Source organism: Brassica napus, chromosome C1 (genome assembly GCF_020379485.1).
Source record: "Brassica napus cultivar Da-Ae chromosome C1, Da-Ae, whole genome shotgun sequence".
NCBI classification, from domain to species: domain Eukaryota; kingdom Viridiplantae; phylum Streptophyta; class Magnoliopsida; order Brassicales; family Brassicaceae; genus Brassica; species Brassica napus.
In genome coordinates, this window is record NC_063444.1 from 12,644,113 (window position 1) to 12,659,385 (window position 15,273).

Sequence of the window (15,273 nt, forward strand, 5' to 3'; positions counted from 1 at the left end):
ATGATGAATTTTTTTTGCATATATAAAGGATTTTTGTTTAATTAAATATTTTGAACATTTGTATGATAACTTAATCTAGTCGTATTTGAATTGACAATATATTTGATTATGCCCACGGCTGAGAAAAAACACCTTAATCTTTGTTAGTTTGGTTGCCGCAGGTACCGGCGGCAGCGGCAGCGTCAACATTCTGCGTCAACTCTTGTTCGTTTCGTTGACGCAGGAAACTGCGTCTGACGCCGCGTCCGAACGCCGCGTCCTGCGGCTGACGCCGATAAAATCTGCGGTCGCGATATAGTATGCGGCAGCGGCAGCGTCAGCGTCAGCGAAACGAACAATAATTGTCCTCATTGACGCTACCACTGCCGCTGATGCTGCCGCTGCCGCTGACGCCGACGCCGAAACCTGCGGCAACCAAACAAAAGTAAAAAATAAACGCTTTTAAGTTCTTTTTACAGTGTAGTAGTAGTTACATAGGAACCACCACCACTCGACATCGGAACCATTCGCCGGGAACTTCAATGGCGCAACTCATACGTCCGGTAAGGCAATTGTCGCCGCAGTGTCATCACTGTCTTCGTAATCTCCGCCACTTGTTCTCCAAGAAGCTGCCGCTAAACCCACCTTCTTCTACGCCCACTCTCCTTCTCCTCTCCCCTTCTTTCTCCACCGCAAGATCTCCACCTCGTCGGCGACTTCGCCGTCCCGCGCCACCAGAAGCTCTCGCTCCTCCAAACCTCATTGCTGAAGAAGATGGCGGTAGCGATGAATCAGAGTCTGAGTCGTCGAGAAGCAGGAACCAGCGGAAGCGTGACGCTCGCCGCGCCGTCCGGTGGGGTATGGAGCTAGCTTCCTTCTCTAGTGATCAGATTAAGAGGGTTATGAGGTAATCAATCAATCATCTCCTATAAAAATCTCAACTTTATTGAAAATGAATTGACTTTACATCTGGTAGAGCGGCGTCGCTTGGTGAAGAGGTTTACGATGCGTTGATGCTTGCCAAGGTAAATCAAGATGAGTGCTTTAAGTTAGGTGATCGTGTTTATGGGACTAATGCACGTAAGGTGTTTGTTGTAATGTCGCAGAGACTAGGCGCGGATGTTAGAGAAGGGAAGCGTAGACATTTTAACTATATCGGTGAGATAAAGAGAGAAAGTTACATTATTTACTCTATAGCGTTCACTAAGAGTTTAGCTGATGTTGGTGTTTGTTTCTTAGGGAAGTTGTTGCGTGAAGTTGAACCTGATTTGATGGACACTCTGATTAATGCCACTAATCAGGGTGATCTCACAAGGATTCAGGCGCTGATTGCTTCGGCAAAGGATGGCGCAGATGACGCTGGAGTGAGTGATTTTATTGATTCAGAAACAGAGTCGGAAGATGAAGGAGAGGTAAGTGTAACCCTCAATATATGCATCAACTTCAGTTTTTAAAGGTAGTTACAGTAAGTGAATGGAGACATGATGATGATATAGCGAAGGGTAGAATATTTTGGTAGTCCATTGCAGAATATAGCGGTTAAGAGTAGCTTCCATTAAAGAAGAGGATGGTATATTAGTATCATTGTCTAAATGGATGAAGAGAATTGTGTTTGTTGTCTACATAGAAACGTTCTCAGTAGTTTTGCTCTCCAAACTCCTATAATTTTTAAGATAATGTTTTTCAGAGCTCAGAAGAATATGTGGCTATAGCTGCGAGATGGTTTGATGGCCTTATCAGTCAAAATGTGGAGCTCACAAAAGAAGTTTATTCTCTTCAGGGTGTTGATTTCGATCGACAGGTTAGTCAAAATATGAATTCAATAAAGAAAGCAGATGTGTATGACTTGTTTACTAAAGTGTATAGTTCCTTATCATATATGCTTTCTGTCGTTGATTGTTGATAGGAATTGCGTAAACTTGTTCGGAAAGTACAGTTGGTTCATGAGCAGAGAAAAGACGTAACCCCGGAGAAGCAGAAAGAAGTCGATGCTGCATTGGTGACGGCTGAGAAGTCTCTGAATCGATTTCTTCATTCCATGGCGAAACAAATGCAGAGTGAGGAGAGCAGTCTGTACTTATGATTTAAAAGAATATATTTTTTGATTCTCAATAATATAATACCCATTAAACCGAACTCAAACCGACTTACCAAATTTTTGGTTCTGTTTGCTAAATCCGGTTAAACTGCCAAGGCTTACTTACTTTAGCTTATCAGTTATCATGATCGTCTTTTCTCCTTTTTGTACTTTTTTTTCTTCTTTCTACAGCACACGTTTTTGCGTTTCTTGTCATCTATCCATCAATGTTATCCTAATAGGACACATCATTTGTCATCAAAACCAAAATTAAGATAATACTATAATCCTTTATTATCTGGTATGTTCTTCCACTAAGTTGTATTTTATGAATAATTTGTGACGACATTTATAGATATACTGCAACTGCTTGAAAATACTGAAAATTAGCTATACTGCAACAACAAACTCTTGACATAACAACACTAGTAAAATGACATTGTACATGGTCAATGTTTTGTAGTGAACTTGAAAAATGATCAACAATGTGGTTAAATATTCATTAATGTGCACAATCATGAAACATATAAATGTAATCGGATGCAAAATTTACATCCAGAACCGGAAATGATGAAAAACAAATATCAAAATTGCCGAAAAAGAAGAAAAATACAACTAAAAATGAGTAAATATTGAGAAGATATATGAATTTTTGAGGAGTCAGAAGTGAAAACATCAGATAACCAAGTAGATAATGGTGACGGTGAGCTTTCTGCCAATCCACCGCCCTCTCTCCACCCATTAGCTGCAGACTTTTGGCTGCATACACATTCCAAACTTTAATGAGTATAATACTATTTGAATATAAATAACTAATATAAGCATACGCGTTCGGTAATGGTAGGCCTATTGTATGTTCTAATAACCTTTTTTTCATTTTTCCTTTCTTTGATGGAATGACTATTATATACTCCTTTATTGCGTGTAAAAAAAAAAAGAAAGAATCAACTTCTTTTTCATAAATGGCTCAAGCCAATCACATTACTCTGCTAGCTAAGCTCGTCGTGTGCATGATAAAAAAGCAAGTAGACAAAAAAATAATAAAAAAATAATAAAGACGTTAAACCTACCTAGGCAAGGAAGGGCAAAGAGTGATGGTATAATCAGCAGAAGTGCATGTGAACGTACTCGTAGCGTCGTCGAACGCGTAGCTATACGATCTAGGACAAGCTGACTTGAATATCTCCGAGTACATGGACGGTTTACACTCTGTAGGTGAAGCGTACGCGCCACTACAACAATACTCTGGACTACCAAACGCCTCGCACGCGCTTTTGCATGCTGACCCGGATCCGAACCGGAGCTCCGGTGGACATCTTTGGTTTAGATCGGCCACGCATCCTGTGGTTAAGCAGTTGCCTTCTGTCCCTCCGCTTGGTTCAACTACCATGGGGACGTTGTATCCGTCCACGAGGCTTACGTCGTAGAAGTCTTGTTTTCGGGTAGGATCTTCTGGACCTGACCCGATCGTGAATTCGGCTAGCGTAGCCGGCGGTTTGGCTCCTGAGCCGTTGCATTCGACTTGGTTAGAGCCGCAGTCGCCGGTTAAGCAGGTGAATTGACCTGTTTGAGAGTCGAAGTTGCAGCCGGTTCTTGCCCAAAACCGACCCGACCAGCTTGCAGGAGCTTGGAAGGAACGTGAGCCACCGGAAGCTAGCTCGAAGCCGGTTGTTCCTAAGCCGCTGCTTCCGGAGTTGGCTAAAATTCCCGGCCAGACAGTGAAGCTGCATCGGTTTACTATAGTTACTGTAGCACCATTACTTCCTACGCAAGTCAAAATGTATATGAGAAGATATGAATATGAATATTGCGAATCTTGATACAGATATGAATATTACCGTAGAAGAAGAGGAAGCTAAACATGTAGATGAAACAGAATGAGACAGGAGAATGAAGAAGTGTTATGATCATCACTGTTTTTATTTTTGTTTCCTTCTTTTGAAAAGAAAAGTATTTTCGGTGGAGAAGTCAAGTTTGGAATATTGGAGATAACAAAACCAAAGAGGAAGAGAAAAAACTTATGAGATATAGAGTTTAAAGGGAGCATTTAGGGTGACATCAACAACTCTATATATACCTTCTCTCAAGGGTCAAGATCCATGTGATCTCACAAATAAAAAAGTATGACCAAATTGCTTTATGTTTAAAGTGATGCCAGAGATAACAATACGTTGAAAAAGATATTTTATCACGAATTGATTAAGGTCTTTTTCTTTGCAAATAAAATATCTACCTTTACAGAATATATATGTTTTAAATTTACAAAACCCATAGCTTTTCAAAACTTATTTTTGTAGAATACAAGTAAAAATACTCAAGTAGATATGCATAATAGGTGTCTAACACTACAGAAAGCTACAAGGATAACTTCGGATATAGATAGATTGACCAACAAAAAGTTTCGTGTCTGAACCGTCGCGGGTTCACATTGTTGTTTAATTTTATCGAGGAACAGTGATATGATAGATGCACTTATTTAGCAAGATCTAGAATCCAAGTTGTGATGCTATTACATAATCCATCAAAAACCATATAGTAAGAACTAATCTTGGAAAGAAATACGAGTAAAACACGATGGTCTGTTTTTAACTAAGAGTAGAGAAAACATAGAGAAGAAAAACATCAGAAGTGAAATCTATAGTTCGTCCTTGGTTGGTGTCTCTTCCTCAACTGGTTCGGCTTCAATGTTTAGACCACCATGCAAGTCATCTGATTTTGTCTCAGTGGCTTCCTCACTCGTCTCTGTTTCCTCTGCCTCGACTTCCTCTTCGGCTACGGCATCAGGACTGATCTTCAGGCTGCTCTTGACGGAGTTGTAAATACGGCCTGCAAAGTCTTTTGGGTCGTTGAGTATGAATCCACTCTCGATCAAAGCTGTCTGGTACATGAGCTGTGCTGTTTCTTTCACACTCTCATCCTGCAAGAGTTTTGTGTGTCAGGAAGGTAAACAAAAAACAAAGAACTAACGGGTCCTTATGTCTTTACCTCTGGGTCGCTAGCAACTCTTTCCTTGAGTTCTTTGATGATAGGGTGTCGAGGGTTGATCTCAAGGACTCGCTTTCCTCGCATGTAAGCTTGCTTGTTTGCATCGGAGAGAGTTTGGGACTGCATGATCCTCTCCATGTTTGCACTCCATCCAAACTTGGACGTTACAACTACACAGGGAGTGTCAGCCAATCGGTTACTGATTTTAACGTCGTCCACGTTCTCACTAGCGAGACTCTCCTTCCACCACTTGGTTAGCTCCTTGAATGCTTCTTTCAGCTCCTTCACTTTCGAATCTTTCCCAACCTTCAGTCCTTCTTTTGACACATTCTGGAACTTCTTGTCCTCGTAATCCATCAGGTATTGCATCAAGTACTCATCAACGGGGTCTGTGAAGAAGATGACCTGCGAACACAAGTATTGGAATGTGAGATGCAAGTTAGCAATCGTACAAGAAAAACTATCAGTGTTCGATACAAACCTCATAGCCCTTTTTGATGAGCCTCTCCAGGAATGGAGATTTCTCCAGTTGCTCCTTGCTGCTTCCAGTAATGTAAAATACGTCCTTTTGCCCCTTTTTCATTCTCTTGATGTACTGATCAAGGGAAGTCAATTTTCCATCGGACTTAGTTCTGTAATGAGAAATTCTAAATCTTTAGCCAACTGGTGCTATTAAGCTGACAGGTATATGTATAAAAAGGTTAACGGAAGCACTTACGTCTCAAAACGAAGTAGTTTTGCCAGGCGGTTCCTGTTAGAAGCATCCTCAATAATGCCAAGTTTAATCGACTTGCCAAACTCGTTCCAGAACTTGGTGTACTGACCCTTCTTCTCGTCATTCTCACCAGACTTCTCCACATCTGTGAGCCAAAAATAAATACGTTTGGAACAAATTTCAGAAAGATGAAGGTACCATGGTAAAAAATGGAACATGCAAGTGGTTTGATGATACCAAGAAGCTTGTTATATGGAATACCTTTTTTGTCATCGTCATGGACCTCATCAGGGTCTTCTTCAGCAAGCTTGCGGATCATATCAAGAGCCTTTCGGATGAGCTTCTTCTTAATTGTCTTTAAGCTGCTGTGTTGTTGAAGCATTTCTCGTGATACATTTAGAGGCAACGTGTCAGAGTCAACAAGACCCTGCAGAAGTAACACACATTAGCAATTCAGCCATTGAATTTGTACTGAAGGTAACAATTAGTTTGTCTTCCTGTAAGTTACCTTCAAGAAACTCAAATATTTAGGCAGAAGCTCATCAAATTCATCCGAGATGAAGACCCTCCTGACGTAGAGCTTCAAGTTCGCCTTGTTGGTGTTGTAGTAGCTCTCGTACTGATCATGGGCAGCTTTCGGAGGAACATACAACACAGCCTTGAATTCAACATCACCTTCAGCATTGAAGTGACTCCAAGCCATTGGCTTCTCGTCAGAGAAATCCTGTACAACAACTGGGGTCAGAGAAATCCAGATGTGCAACAAGTATTATTTGTTCACGCATGATATTCACCTTTGAGAGAGAGTGGTAGAATTTAGTGTACTCTTCCTCTGTCACCTCCTTGGGACTTCTCAGCCATATAGCCTTAACATCATTCAGAAGCTCCCATTCATAAACCGTTTCTTTCACCTTCTTGGTTTTCTGCTTCTTCTCACTGTCTTCATCCTCAGCATCTTCTTCCTTCTCTTCCTCGGTAGAGGTGGTTTCTGCAGCGAAGTACCGTTAATAAAACACACGTGCGTCTGACTTGTAGGAACGAAAAAAAAAACACTACAGCAGAAAATTATAATTGCGATGTTTATAATAACTCACCAGTTTCCTCTTCAGTTGATTCATCTTCCTCAGCTGGGACCTCAGTTTCAACCTCTTTGCTAGCCCAGAGGTTGATAGGGAAGTTAATGAATTCAGAATATCTCTTCACCAAATCCTGCAGTAGACAATAGACAGATATAATCAATGCACCGTATTCATTATTCTGTTGAACCACTCTTTAAGAAACGAAAGAAAATTTACATCTTTATGAAAATATTACTCACCTTAAGTTTACTCTCCTCAAGGTACTCGCCAGCTTCATCTCTAAGATGTAGTCTAATCTCAGTTCCACGTCCAAGAGGCTCATTCCATGTATCCTCGGAAACAGCAAATTTACCATCAGCCTTTGATTCCCATACATGTCTGAAAATGGAAAAGAAGTTATCAGAAAAGCTTCCCAAATGAATTATACATGCATACAAGTACATCTCCAAACAAAACACAATCCGAAGTCAACTTACTGGATATCATCGTTGTGCTTGCTAATGACTTCAATGTAGTCAGCAACAAGATAGGCAGAGTAGAATCCAACACCAAATTGTCCAATAAGGTTAAGATCCCCACTTGATTGCATTTTCTCAACAAAAGCTGTGAAATAGAAGATCTTGAATACATAAGAATTTTCTTAATCCAATCTATTAAACTATATCATCACCGCAGGCAAACGTACCTGACGTTCCGGATTTTGCAATGGTACCAAGGTTCTTGATCAAGTCCTCCTTAGTCATTCCAATACCACGGTCCCGAATAGAAAGAATCTTCTTAGCTTTATCTAACTTAATCTGCACATCATCATCAAAAAAACTTCAGATCTCTCAAGCTCAATGAACAAATCACACACCATCTACCAAAAAAGATGTAGCTAACCTGGATCTCAAGCTTAGCATTGTCACCTTCGCCCAAAACGTCTTTGTCAGTGAGTGCAAGGAACCTAATCTTATCCAAAGCCTGCAAAAAAGTTACAAACATTAGCTCCCCTGTTCAACAAGTAACAACCATGGAGATAATAAACACAAAAGGCTTACATCAGAAGCATTGGAGATCAACTCTCTAAGGAAAATATCCTTGTTGCTGTATAGAGAGTTGATGATAATGTCCATCAGCCGAGAGACCTCAGCCTGGAACTCAAACTTCTCCGCGTTACTGCGGAGTGACTTCTTCGAGATCGACTCAGACTCTCTGCCAATAAACGAAATCAGCCGACAGATTTACGCGATTGAAATCGAAAGGTGTAGCTTGGTGAGAGACTAACCTATGAACGACATCTGAATCCGTCGATAGACCGCCGTGACCACCGAGTTTCTCCTCCACCTTCGGTGGATCTGAAACCTCATCGGAGCTATCTTCTGCATTCGCGTGCAGCTTTCTTCCTGTGATACATACACCGTCGTTAGCATAGAGATCGAAAGCGAACAGTTACGTAATCAAAATCAAAGTGTTGGATTGGATCGATACCTTGATCTGGGAGAAGGAAGAGGAGGGAGAACAGGAACAAGACGGACACGAGCGTCCTCTTCCTCATTGTTGAGATCGTATAGCTTTCTCGATATCTCTCGAGACTCACTCGCTAGGTATGTTATCTTTGAGGTTTACTCACTCACTCACTGATGATTCGAGCTCGAAAGGAGAAGAGATCCGTAAAATAGGAGATTGATTCTGTGTCATTGCGTACACTTCGGTTCATGAGCTACGTCTTGATTTGCTTACGTGGCAGATCTAACGGCTCGGTGTTGCTGAGATATCCACGTGGGAGTTTTGTATTGGAGGAAGGTTTTGTACGTGACGTGGATCGACGTGTTGTAGTGTGGATCAGTGGATGGACGACTTGAATAATATAAGTCGACTGTGATACCGTGGACGTTCTTGTTGGACGATCGGACGGCTATAATTACTCGAATTACACGTGGCGTGGGATTATTGGATGTTAGCATTTTTATTGACGTCAGACTTCCAAAGCTAGAAGTTGATTTTCTACTTCACTCACGCTTATTATGTTTGGCTGCTTGGATATCACTGTTTTGATCAGTGACATTACGAGTGCGTGAAAAGCAAGAAGACATGAACTTGTTCTTTACGACAGCTCAAACTCTGTTTCTAGGAACCACCATTCCTTTGGTTTGAGTTTTGTATGAAACAGCTATTCATTTTGTTCTAAAAACAGTTATTCAGAAATGAGAGAATAATAAACACAAAATGTAAGGAAGACAATGGTAACACTTTCTTGATTTTGAAAAGACTTAGATTTTTATTTTGTGGAGAAAAATCCAGCAAGGTTAAAAAGAAGCTTGACATATGCCAATGTTTGAACTAATCCTTATATATGTTATTAAATGAAACCTGAAAAAGAGAGTTCACCGAGACAAATTATAGGTTACCCCTCACAACCTTTGCCATCCTTTGACCAATCAACCAATCCATCCACCTATTGAAGAACCCAGTCTCCACTATATGTAAATCACTCATCTCCATGGAGGAGGGAACTCCCAACGTGTCTCCGGCTCTTTTCTGTTGGATATTTAAGTGAATTCTTGCAACCATTAAATTGAAGCATTGCAATTGTTTAGATGAACACATGCAAATGTTTGTGATTGTAACTATTATTGGTAAATGGTTGCAACCTTTGGTGATAAACCATTGTAACCATTGGTGATTAAAGCCTTTGGTGATGAACCATTGTGACTTTTGTCTAACCAATGTAACTATTGGTATTAATGGTTGTAACTCTTCACTAACCATTGTAACTATTGGTGCTAACCATTGCAACTCTTAGTACTCTATAAAAGGAGTTGTGGGCAATGGAAAATAACAACTTGAATCACAACTTGTAAAACAAGATCGAAGATCAAAAACTAATAGTTGGTAAGAGAGAGAGAAAGAAAGATTCATTGTTCGAAGATCATCAAAGATCTTTGAAGAAACGCATATAAGCACTAAAGCTTTATTTGTTATTCTTGTATCTTAGCCTAGAACAAGAATGAGACTTTGATTTGCCTTATCTTACAAAGGGATTTCGTGTAACCCAAAGGCTTGGAATATGGTCGAAATACTCTTTAAGGAAAGCATGGCGATTCAATCATTAACCAATTATATATTTCACACCCATTCCCGTTACCAAACCACAAATAATTAACCAACAATCTTAAAGAGTATTTTTGTTGTGAACTATAACTTATGATTTTGTGCGAGAGATAAAATCAAAGTTTGGAAAGTTGTAAATACTTGAGAGAATAGACTTTCGAAGAGGTGCGATCATATTGTAATCCAAGGGACGCGAGTGCATCATGAACCAAGAGATGCGAGTGCATCGTGATCCAAGGGATGTGAGTGCATCGTGATCCAGGGATACGATTGCATCGTGATCCAAGAGGTACGAACGTGTCGTGATCCAAGAGGTACGAACGTATCATGATCCAAGGGGTACAAACGTATCATGATCCAAGGGATGCGAACGGGTCGTGATCCAAGGGATGCGAACGGATCGTGATCCAAGGGATGCGAACGGATCGTGATCCAAAAGGTGTGAACGTGTCGGGACCCAAAGGGTGCAAACGTATCGGAACCCAAAGGGTGCAAACGTTTCGGGACCCAAAGGGTGCGAACGTATCGGGACCCAAAGGGTGCGAACGTTTCGGGACCGAAAGAGTGAGAACGGTTCGGGACCGAAAGGGTGCGAACGGTTCGGGACCGAAAGGGTGCAAAAAATTCGGGACCGAAAGGGTGCGAACGGTTCGGGACCGAAAGGGTGCAAACGGTTCGGGACCGAAAGGGTGCGAACGGTTCGAGACCGAAAGGGTGCGAATGGTTTGGGACCAAAAGGGTTCAAATGTATTGTCACCAAAAGGGTGTGAATGCATCATCACCGATAAGGTGCAAATGTAACATCAATGAAAGACATGGGGAGGTAGATGTGATTGTTAAAATTTTACATATAAGTAAAAAACTATTGTAAACACAATCTCATTACATTGAGAAAGTTGTTAAGTAGTTCAATTGTGAGATTGTTCTCCAATGAAGTCTCCAATCATGTGAGAGTGAAGCTTGTACCTTATATAGGACAAGAAGTATCATAACTTGAATATTTGAAAGGAACCATAAATTATGGTTTATTATATGTCAGATTTTCTTCGATGGTAGAAGGGTATTTAAATGCAAATTTGCAAATTTGATTATCAATATAGAAGAACATTCTTCTATTAAGTTGTTGAGTAATTTTGCTTGGGGAAGTGCCATCTCATGGGCTTCCAAGAAGCAAACTTACATGAAAGTTTGACTATTGAATAAAAAATTTTAGCATTAGCATATGTCGGTCAATAGGCATATTGGCTAAGGAATTTAATTTAATAGATTCTGTTGTGACCGAAATAGTATCACCAGTTTCTATTTATGATAGTGAAGTAATCTTGGTTAAGTTTTATAATCAAGTGATTAATGGTAAGTCGCGACACCTGGCGTTAGATATAGCACACTATGTGAGCTGATCACTCACGGGGTGAATACCATAAAGGTTTGTTCGGTCTGAAAGAAATATAGCATATCATTTGACAAAATGATTAGCTAAAGACTTGGTAATTGAGTCTTTTAAAGGGATGTCCATTTGAAATATTTAATGGTGGAATACCCAATTCCTCTCTAATACGACATTAGAGGTTGAATTCAATGGGGAAAGCCTACACTTAAAGATTGTAGCACATGTCTATATATCATCTCAGTGTATGTGCTTGGACCTACAAGAAAGGGTTAGGTTGAAATTTTATTCTTAATAAATACTTTGAAAAAGTGCATTTGCAGCAGGTGCATGAGTGAAAGTATTTACCTATATGAGTGTGAAGTGATGTCGCTTCAATAAGCTGAGACTTGGCTTTGTATGCGCTCATGAATGGATAGAGACACATGGCTTATAATAGTGTCAAGTACAAACACTTAGAGTAGTGTGGAAACACGTGTGTGTATTATCTTCATGTGCTCAAAATGGGTTAAGGGATTCAATACGTAGGACATCCTGATTCTCGAGCATTTGGAATGTGTAATACACTAAAATGAAAATTCAATTCTTAGTAACATTTTCATTTATGCATAAGTTTGATATATGTATTAACTATTTAATGAATCTATGATTACACTTAAATGGGGGAGGATTGTTGGATATTTAAGTGAATCTTTGCAACCATTAAAGTGAAACATTGCAATTGTTTAGATGAACAAATGCAACTGTTTGTGATTGTAACTATTAGTGGTAAATGGTTGCAACCTTTGGTGATAAACCATTGGTGATTAAAGCCTTTGGTGATGAACCATTGTGACTTTTGTCTAACCAATGTAACTATTGGTATTAATGGTTGTAACTCTTCACTAACCATTATAACTATTGGTGCTAACCATTGCAACCCTTAGTACTCTATAAAATGAGTTGTGGGCAATGGAAAATAACAACTTGAATCACAACTTGTAAAACAAGATTGAATATCAAAAATTAATAGTTGGTAAGAGAGAGAGAGAAAAAGATTCATTGTTCGAATATCATCAAAAATCTTTGAAGAAACACATATAAACACTAAAACTTTATTTGTTATTCTTATATCTTAGCCTAGGACAAGAATGAGACTTTGATTGTCTTATCCTACAAAAGAATTTCGTGTAACCCAAAGACTTGAAATAGAGTCGAAATACTCTTTAAGGAAAGCATGGTGATGCAATCATTATCCAAGTATATATTTCACACCCATTCCGGTAACCAAACCACGAATAATTAACCAACATTTTCGCTGTCCACTAATGCTAATAGATGAACTCGATGAAGGCTCCTATACATTCGCTCCTGAATGCTCTCCCATAGCTCCGCTTTGTTCCGGTGTAACTTTTTTTTAGAAACTGTCGTTATATTCCCACTTTTCCAAAATTGTTGCTTGAAGAGGTACAAAACCAAATGGAAAAAGATACAAACTAATTTTGATGAGCAAAAAGTATATGCGTGTTGGAATTTTTGTGAATTTGTTTTGGATTTAACTACTGTTGTAACTGTGCGGAAATAGATGAACAAAAAAGATGTATATTTAACGTGGTTTACCAATTTGGCTACGTCAATGGGTATAGAGAGATTTTATTATTAGAAGCTATATTGAGCTTATAGAATGCAATTTTAAAATTATTTTGAATACAAGATATATATAATAGCATTTGACATCTAAAAAAATCATAAATTATATGGATTCATAGCATTAAACCCACGATGAGATGTAACATCTATAATAATTCGATTCAATGCTCTTACTGAAACCGAGTCAGTATATTGTATGTGATGCAGCATACATCACCTAGATGCAACATCAAGATTCAAGGCACATCAACAACTCCTACGAGAAAAGAGGTGAATATGATACTCTCTCCGTATCATATTAAGTGTCGTTATAGAGAATTTTTTCGTTACAAAATAAGTGTTGTTTTCGACTTTCAATGCAAAATTTATTAATTTTATTCAGTAATTTATGTTTCTATTGGTTGAAATATAGTTAGGTATACAGTGAATTGTGTTTTTATAAAGAAAATATACAAAATTAATTGTTTCTTTAATTTGTGTGCAGAAATCTAAAACGACACTTAAAATGAAACAATGAAGAAATATTTGTCTTGGTTATAAAACTCATATAGAATGAGAGTAAATTTATGTATATTACATCCAATAACGTGTAGTTTGGTTCTTAATCAGGCTTTAAAATTTAGCAAACAGGAGAAACAACCATCAAAATGAATTATTCAAGGAAGAGGACTATAAGGCTCTTAGCATCAGCAAGGTAATTTCGAGAATTGTAATTCGTGTCAGTTGCTTAGATTAATGATTTAAAGCAGATAATGGAGATTTGTGTATTTGCAATCATATTTTCCTACTCATATTTGTGTCATGTGAGCGGATTATAATTTTATTTCAAATTTTATTTATGGTTCATACTTGGCAATTGGTATAGTGAAGATATATATATGTTTATAAAGTTAATCGCTCTATAGACCAAAAAACATAACACGGCATGTGATCTAGTAGTTTGTCACAATGTTGTTAATGTGTCATTATCTGAATTCAACCTGGATAATGCATTTATGATTAAAAAAACAAATAAAGCAATACGAAGATTTCAATGGGACTACAAAACTGTATGTGGCCTTCCGACTATGTTCTCATCTCAAAGAAAGAACAATGTTCTAAGATTGTTTAAATCTATAGCCTTCTTTCTATTGCAATTTGCAAACATAGTTAATTTTTCTTCAAAGTAAATGTAGTGAAAGATTAAAAACACAGGATGATTACAAACTTTGCTTGGGATCATGACTTCATGAGACAAAATGTGGCTAGTAAAAGCAACAACGTTCAACACTTAAGAACTAATCTCTTAGCCTTGCGTATCACCCTCCGACAAATCGGACACACCTTGTTTTCTTCCGACATGATCTTCTCAGCACAGCCGCGACAAGTGGCAGAGTGACCGCACGGTACAAAGAAACAGTTTCTCCGTTCCTCGAAACATATGACACACAATGTCGAGTAGTCCACATCATCCGCCGAGCTGAACGACGCCCTTTCCAGATCACCTTTCCCCGTTACTTCCAACGTCTCGTTGACCAACGGAGTCCAACCGGTGACTTCTTCTCCTGCCACTACTGGTAACCTCTCCATGTCATCTTCCATGTCACAATCGCTCAGGAATTTCAGTATCAAAAAAATAAGGAACATTATAGTCCCTAAGAACACAATTACAATAAGAAAAAGCAAGTTAGCTTTACATTAGCATATGTTATATAACTATAATGGATTAATTGTACCCAAAAATGTAATGTAAACCACCAATCTAGCAGTGATGGATAGCTCCATGTACCATCCAGCGAACTCATCCTGCGAAATACCGGAGAACATATATCTTGAGAACGTTGTACCAAACATCTTCAAGATATAAAATAAAATGATTCAATGATGATAGAATGATTTGTTCTATATGAAGTTATATTGGATCTCTTCTTGCTTGGTTGAGAGCATTAAACTAGTGGATTGTTGATTAATTCCAAGCATTGTTGTGATATTGACAGAATTTATATAAGATTTTGTCAAAAGGACTCATCGTGCAATCCATATTTATTAATTTGATCAGAAAATGAGGCAGAATGCAGGTTGCTGACACACACACACACACACACACACAAAGAAGGTCATTTCCATAAGGGCAAATCTCTAAAATAGCACATTTCCAAGTTTATATCACAAAAATAGCACTCCAAAACTAAAATGACCAAAATAGCACTTTTCTAAGTTTATCCTTTGAAAATTTTAATTTTTTTATTTTTCAAAATTTGAAATCTTATCCCCAAAACCTCATTTCTCAACTCTAAACCCTAAACCCTAAACCCTAAACTCTAAACCCGAAACCCTAAACTCTAAACCC

The 15,273-nt window shown here is 38.7% G+C and overlaps 4 protein-coding genes across 4 annotated transcripts; 1 reads left to right on the forward strand and 3 right to left on the reverse strand.

The window, feature by feature from the left end:
- Positions 1 to 381: 381 nt before the first annotated feature.
- Positions 382 to 2,115, forward strand: LOC106376021 (UPF0307 protein Asuc_0809). The gene is made up of 6 exons (XM_013816062.3): positions 382 to 886; positions 956 to 1,004; positions 1,086 to 1,137; positions 1,219 to 1,391; positions 1,667 to 1,780; positions 1,886 to 2,115. Exons 1-6 carry the CDS (start codon positions 522 to 524, stop codon positions 2,060 to 2,062), a joined length of 930 nt encoding a protein of 309 aa, XP_013671516.2. The 5' UTR covers positions 382 to 521; the 3' UTR covers positions 2,063 to 2,115.
- Positions 2,116 to 2,540: 425 nt separating this feature from the next.
- On the reverse strand, positions 2,541 to 4,284 carry LOC106376020 (thaumatin-like protein 1). The gene is made up of 3 exons (XM_013816061.3): positions 3,895 to 4,284; positions 3,127 to 3,820; positions 2,541 to 2,815 (listed from the first exon to the last, which is right to left on the reverse strand). Exons 1-3 carry the CDS (start codon positions 3,965 to 3,967, stop codon positions 2,641 to 2,643), a joined length of 942 nt encoding a protein of 313 aa, XP_013671515.1. The 5' UTR covers positions 3,968 to 4,284; the 3' UTR covers positions 2,541 to 2,640.
- A 232-nt stretch (positions 4,285 to 4,516) lies between these two features.
- LOC106376022 (endoplasmin homolog) lies at positions 4,517 to 8,538 on the reverse strand. The gene is made up of 15 exons (XM_013816063.3): positions 8,306 to 8,538; positions 8,103 to 8,220; positions 7,876 to 8,029; positions 7,718 to 7,798; positions 7,521 to 7,632; positions 7,312 to 7,438; positions 7,075 to 7,213; positions 6,851 to 6,965; positions 6,551 to 6,744; positions 6,265 to 6,480; positions 6,018 to 6,183; positions 5,760 to 5,901; positions 5,523 to 5,673; positions 5,042 to 5,446; positions 4,517 to 4,973 (listed from the first exon to the last, which is right to left on the reverse strand). Exons 1-15 carry the CDS (start codon positions 8,370 to 8,372, stop codon positions 4,692 to 4,694), a joined length of 2,469 nt encoding a protein of 822 aa, XP_013671517.1. The 5' UTR covers positions 8,373 to 8,538; the 3' UTR covers positions 4,517 to 4,691.
- Positions 8,539 to 13,777: 5,239 nt separating this feature from the next.
- On the reverse strand, positions 13,778 to 15,186 carry LOC106373150 (E3 ubiquitin-protein ligase APD1-like). The gene has a single exon (XM_048744126.1). It carries the CDS (start codon positions 14,568 to 14,570, stop codon positions 14,208 to 14,210), a length of 363 nt encoding a protein of 120 aa, XP_048600083.1. The 5' UTR covers positions 14,571 to 15,186; the 3' UTR covers positions 13,778 to 14,207.
- Between the last annotated feature and the right edge of the window lie 87 nt (positions 15,187 to 15,273).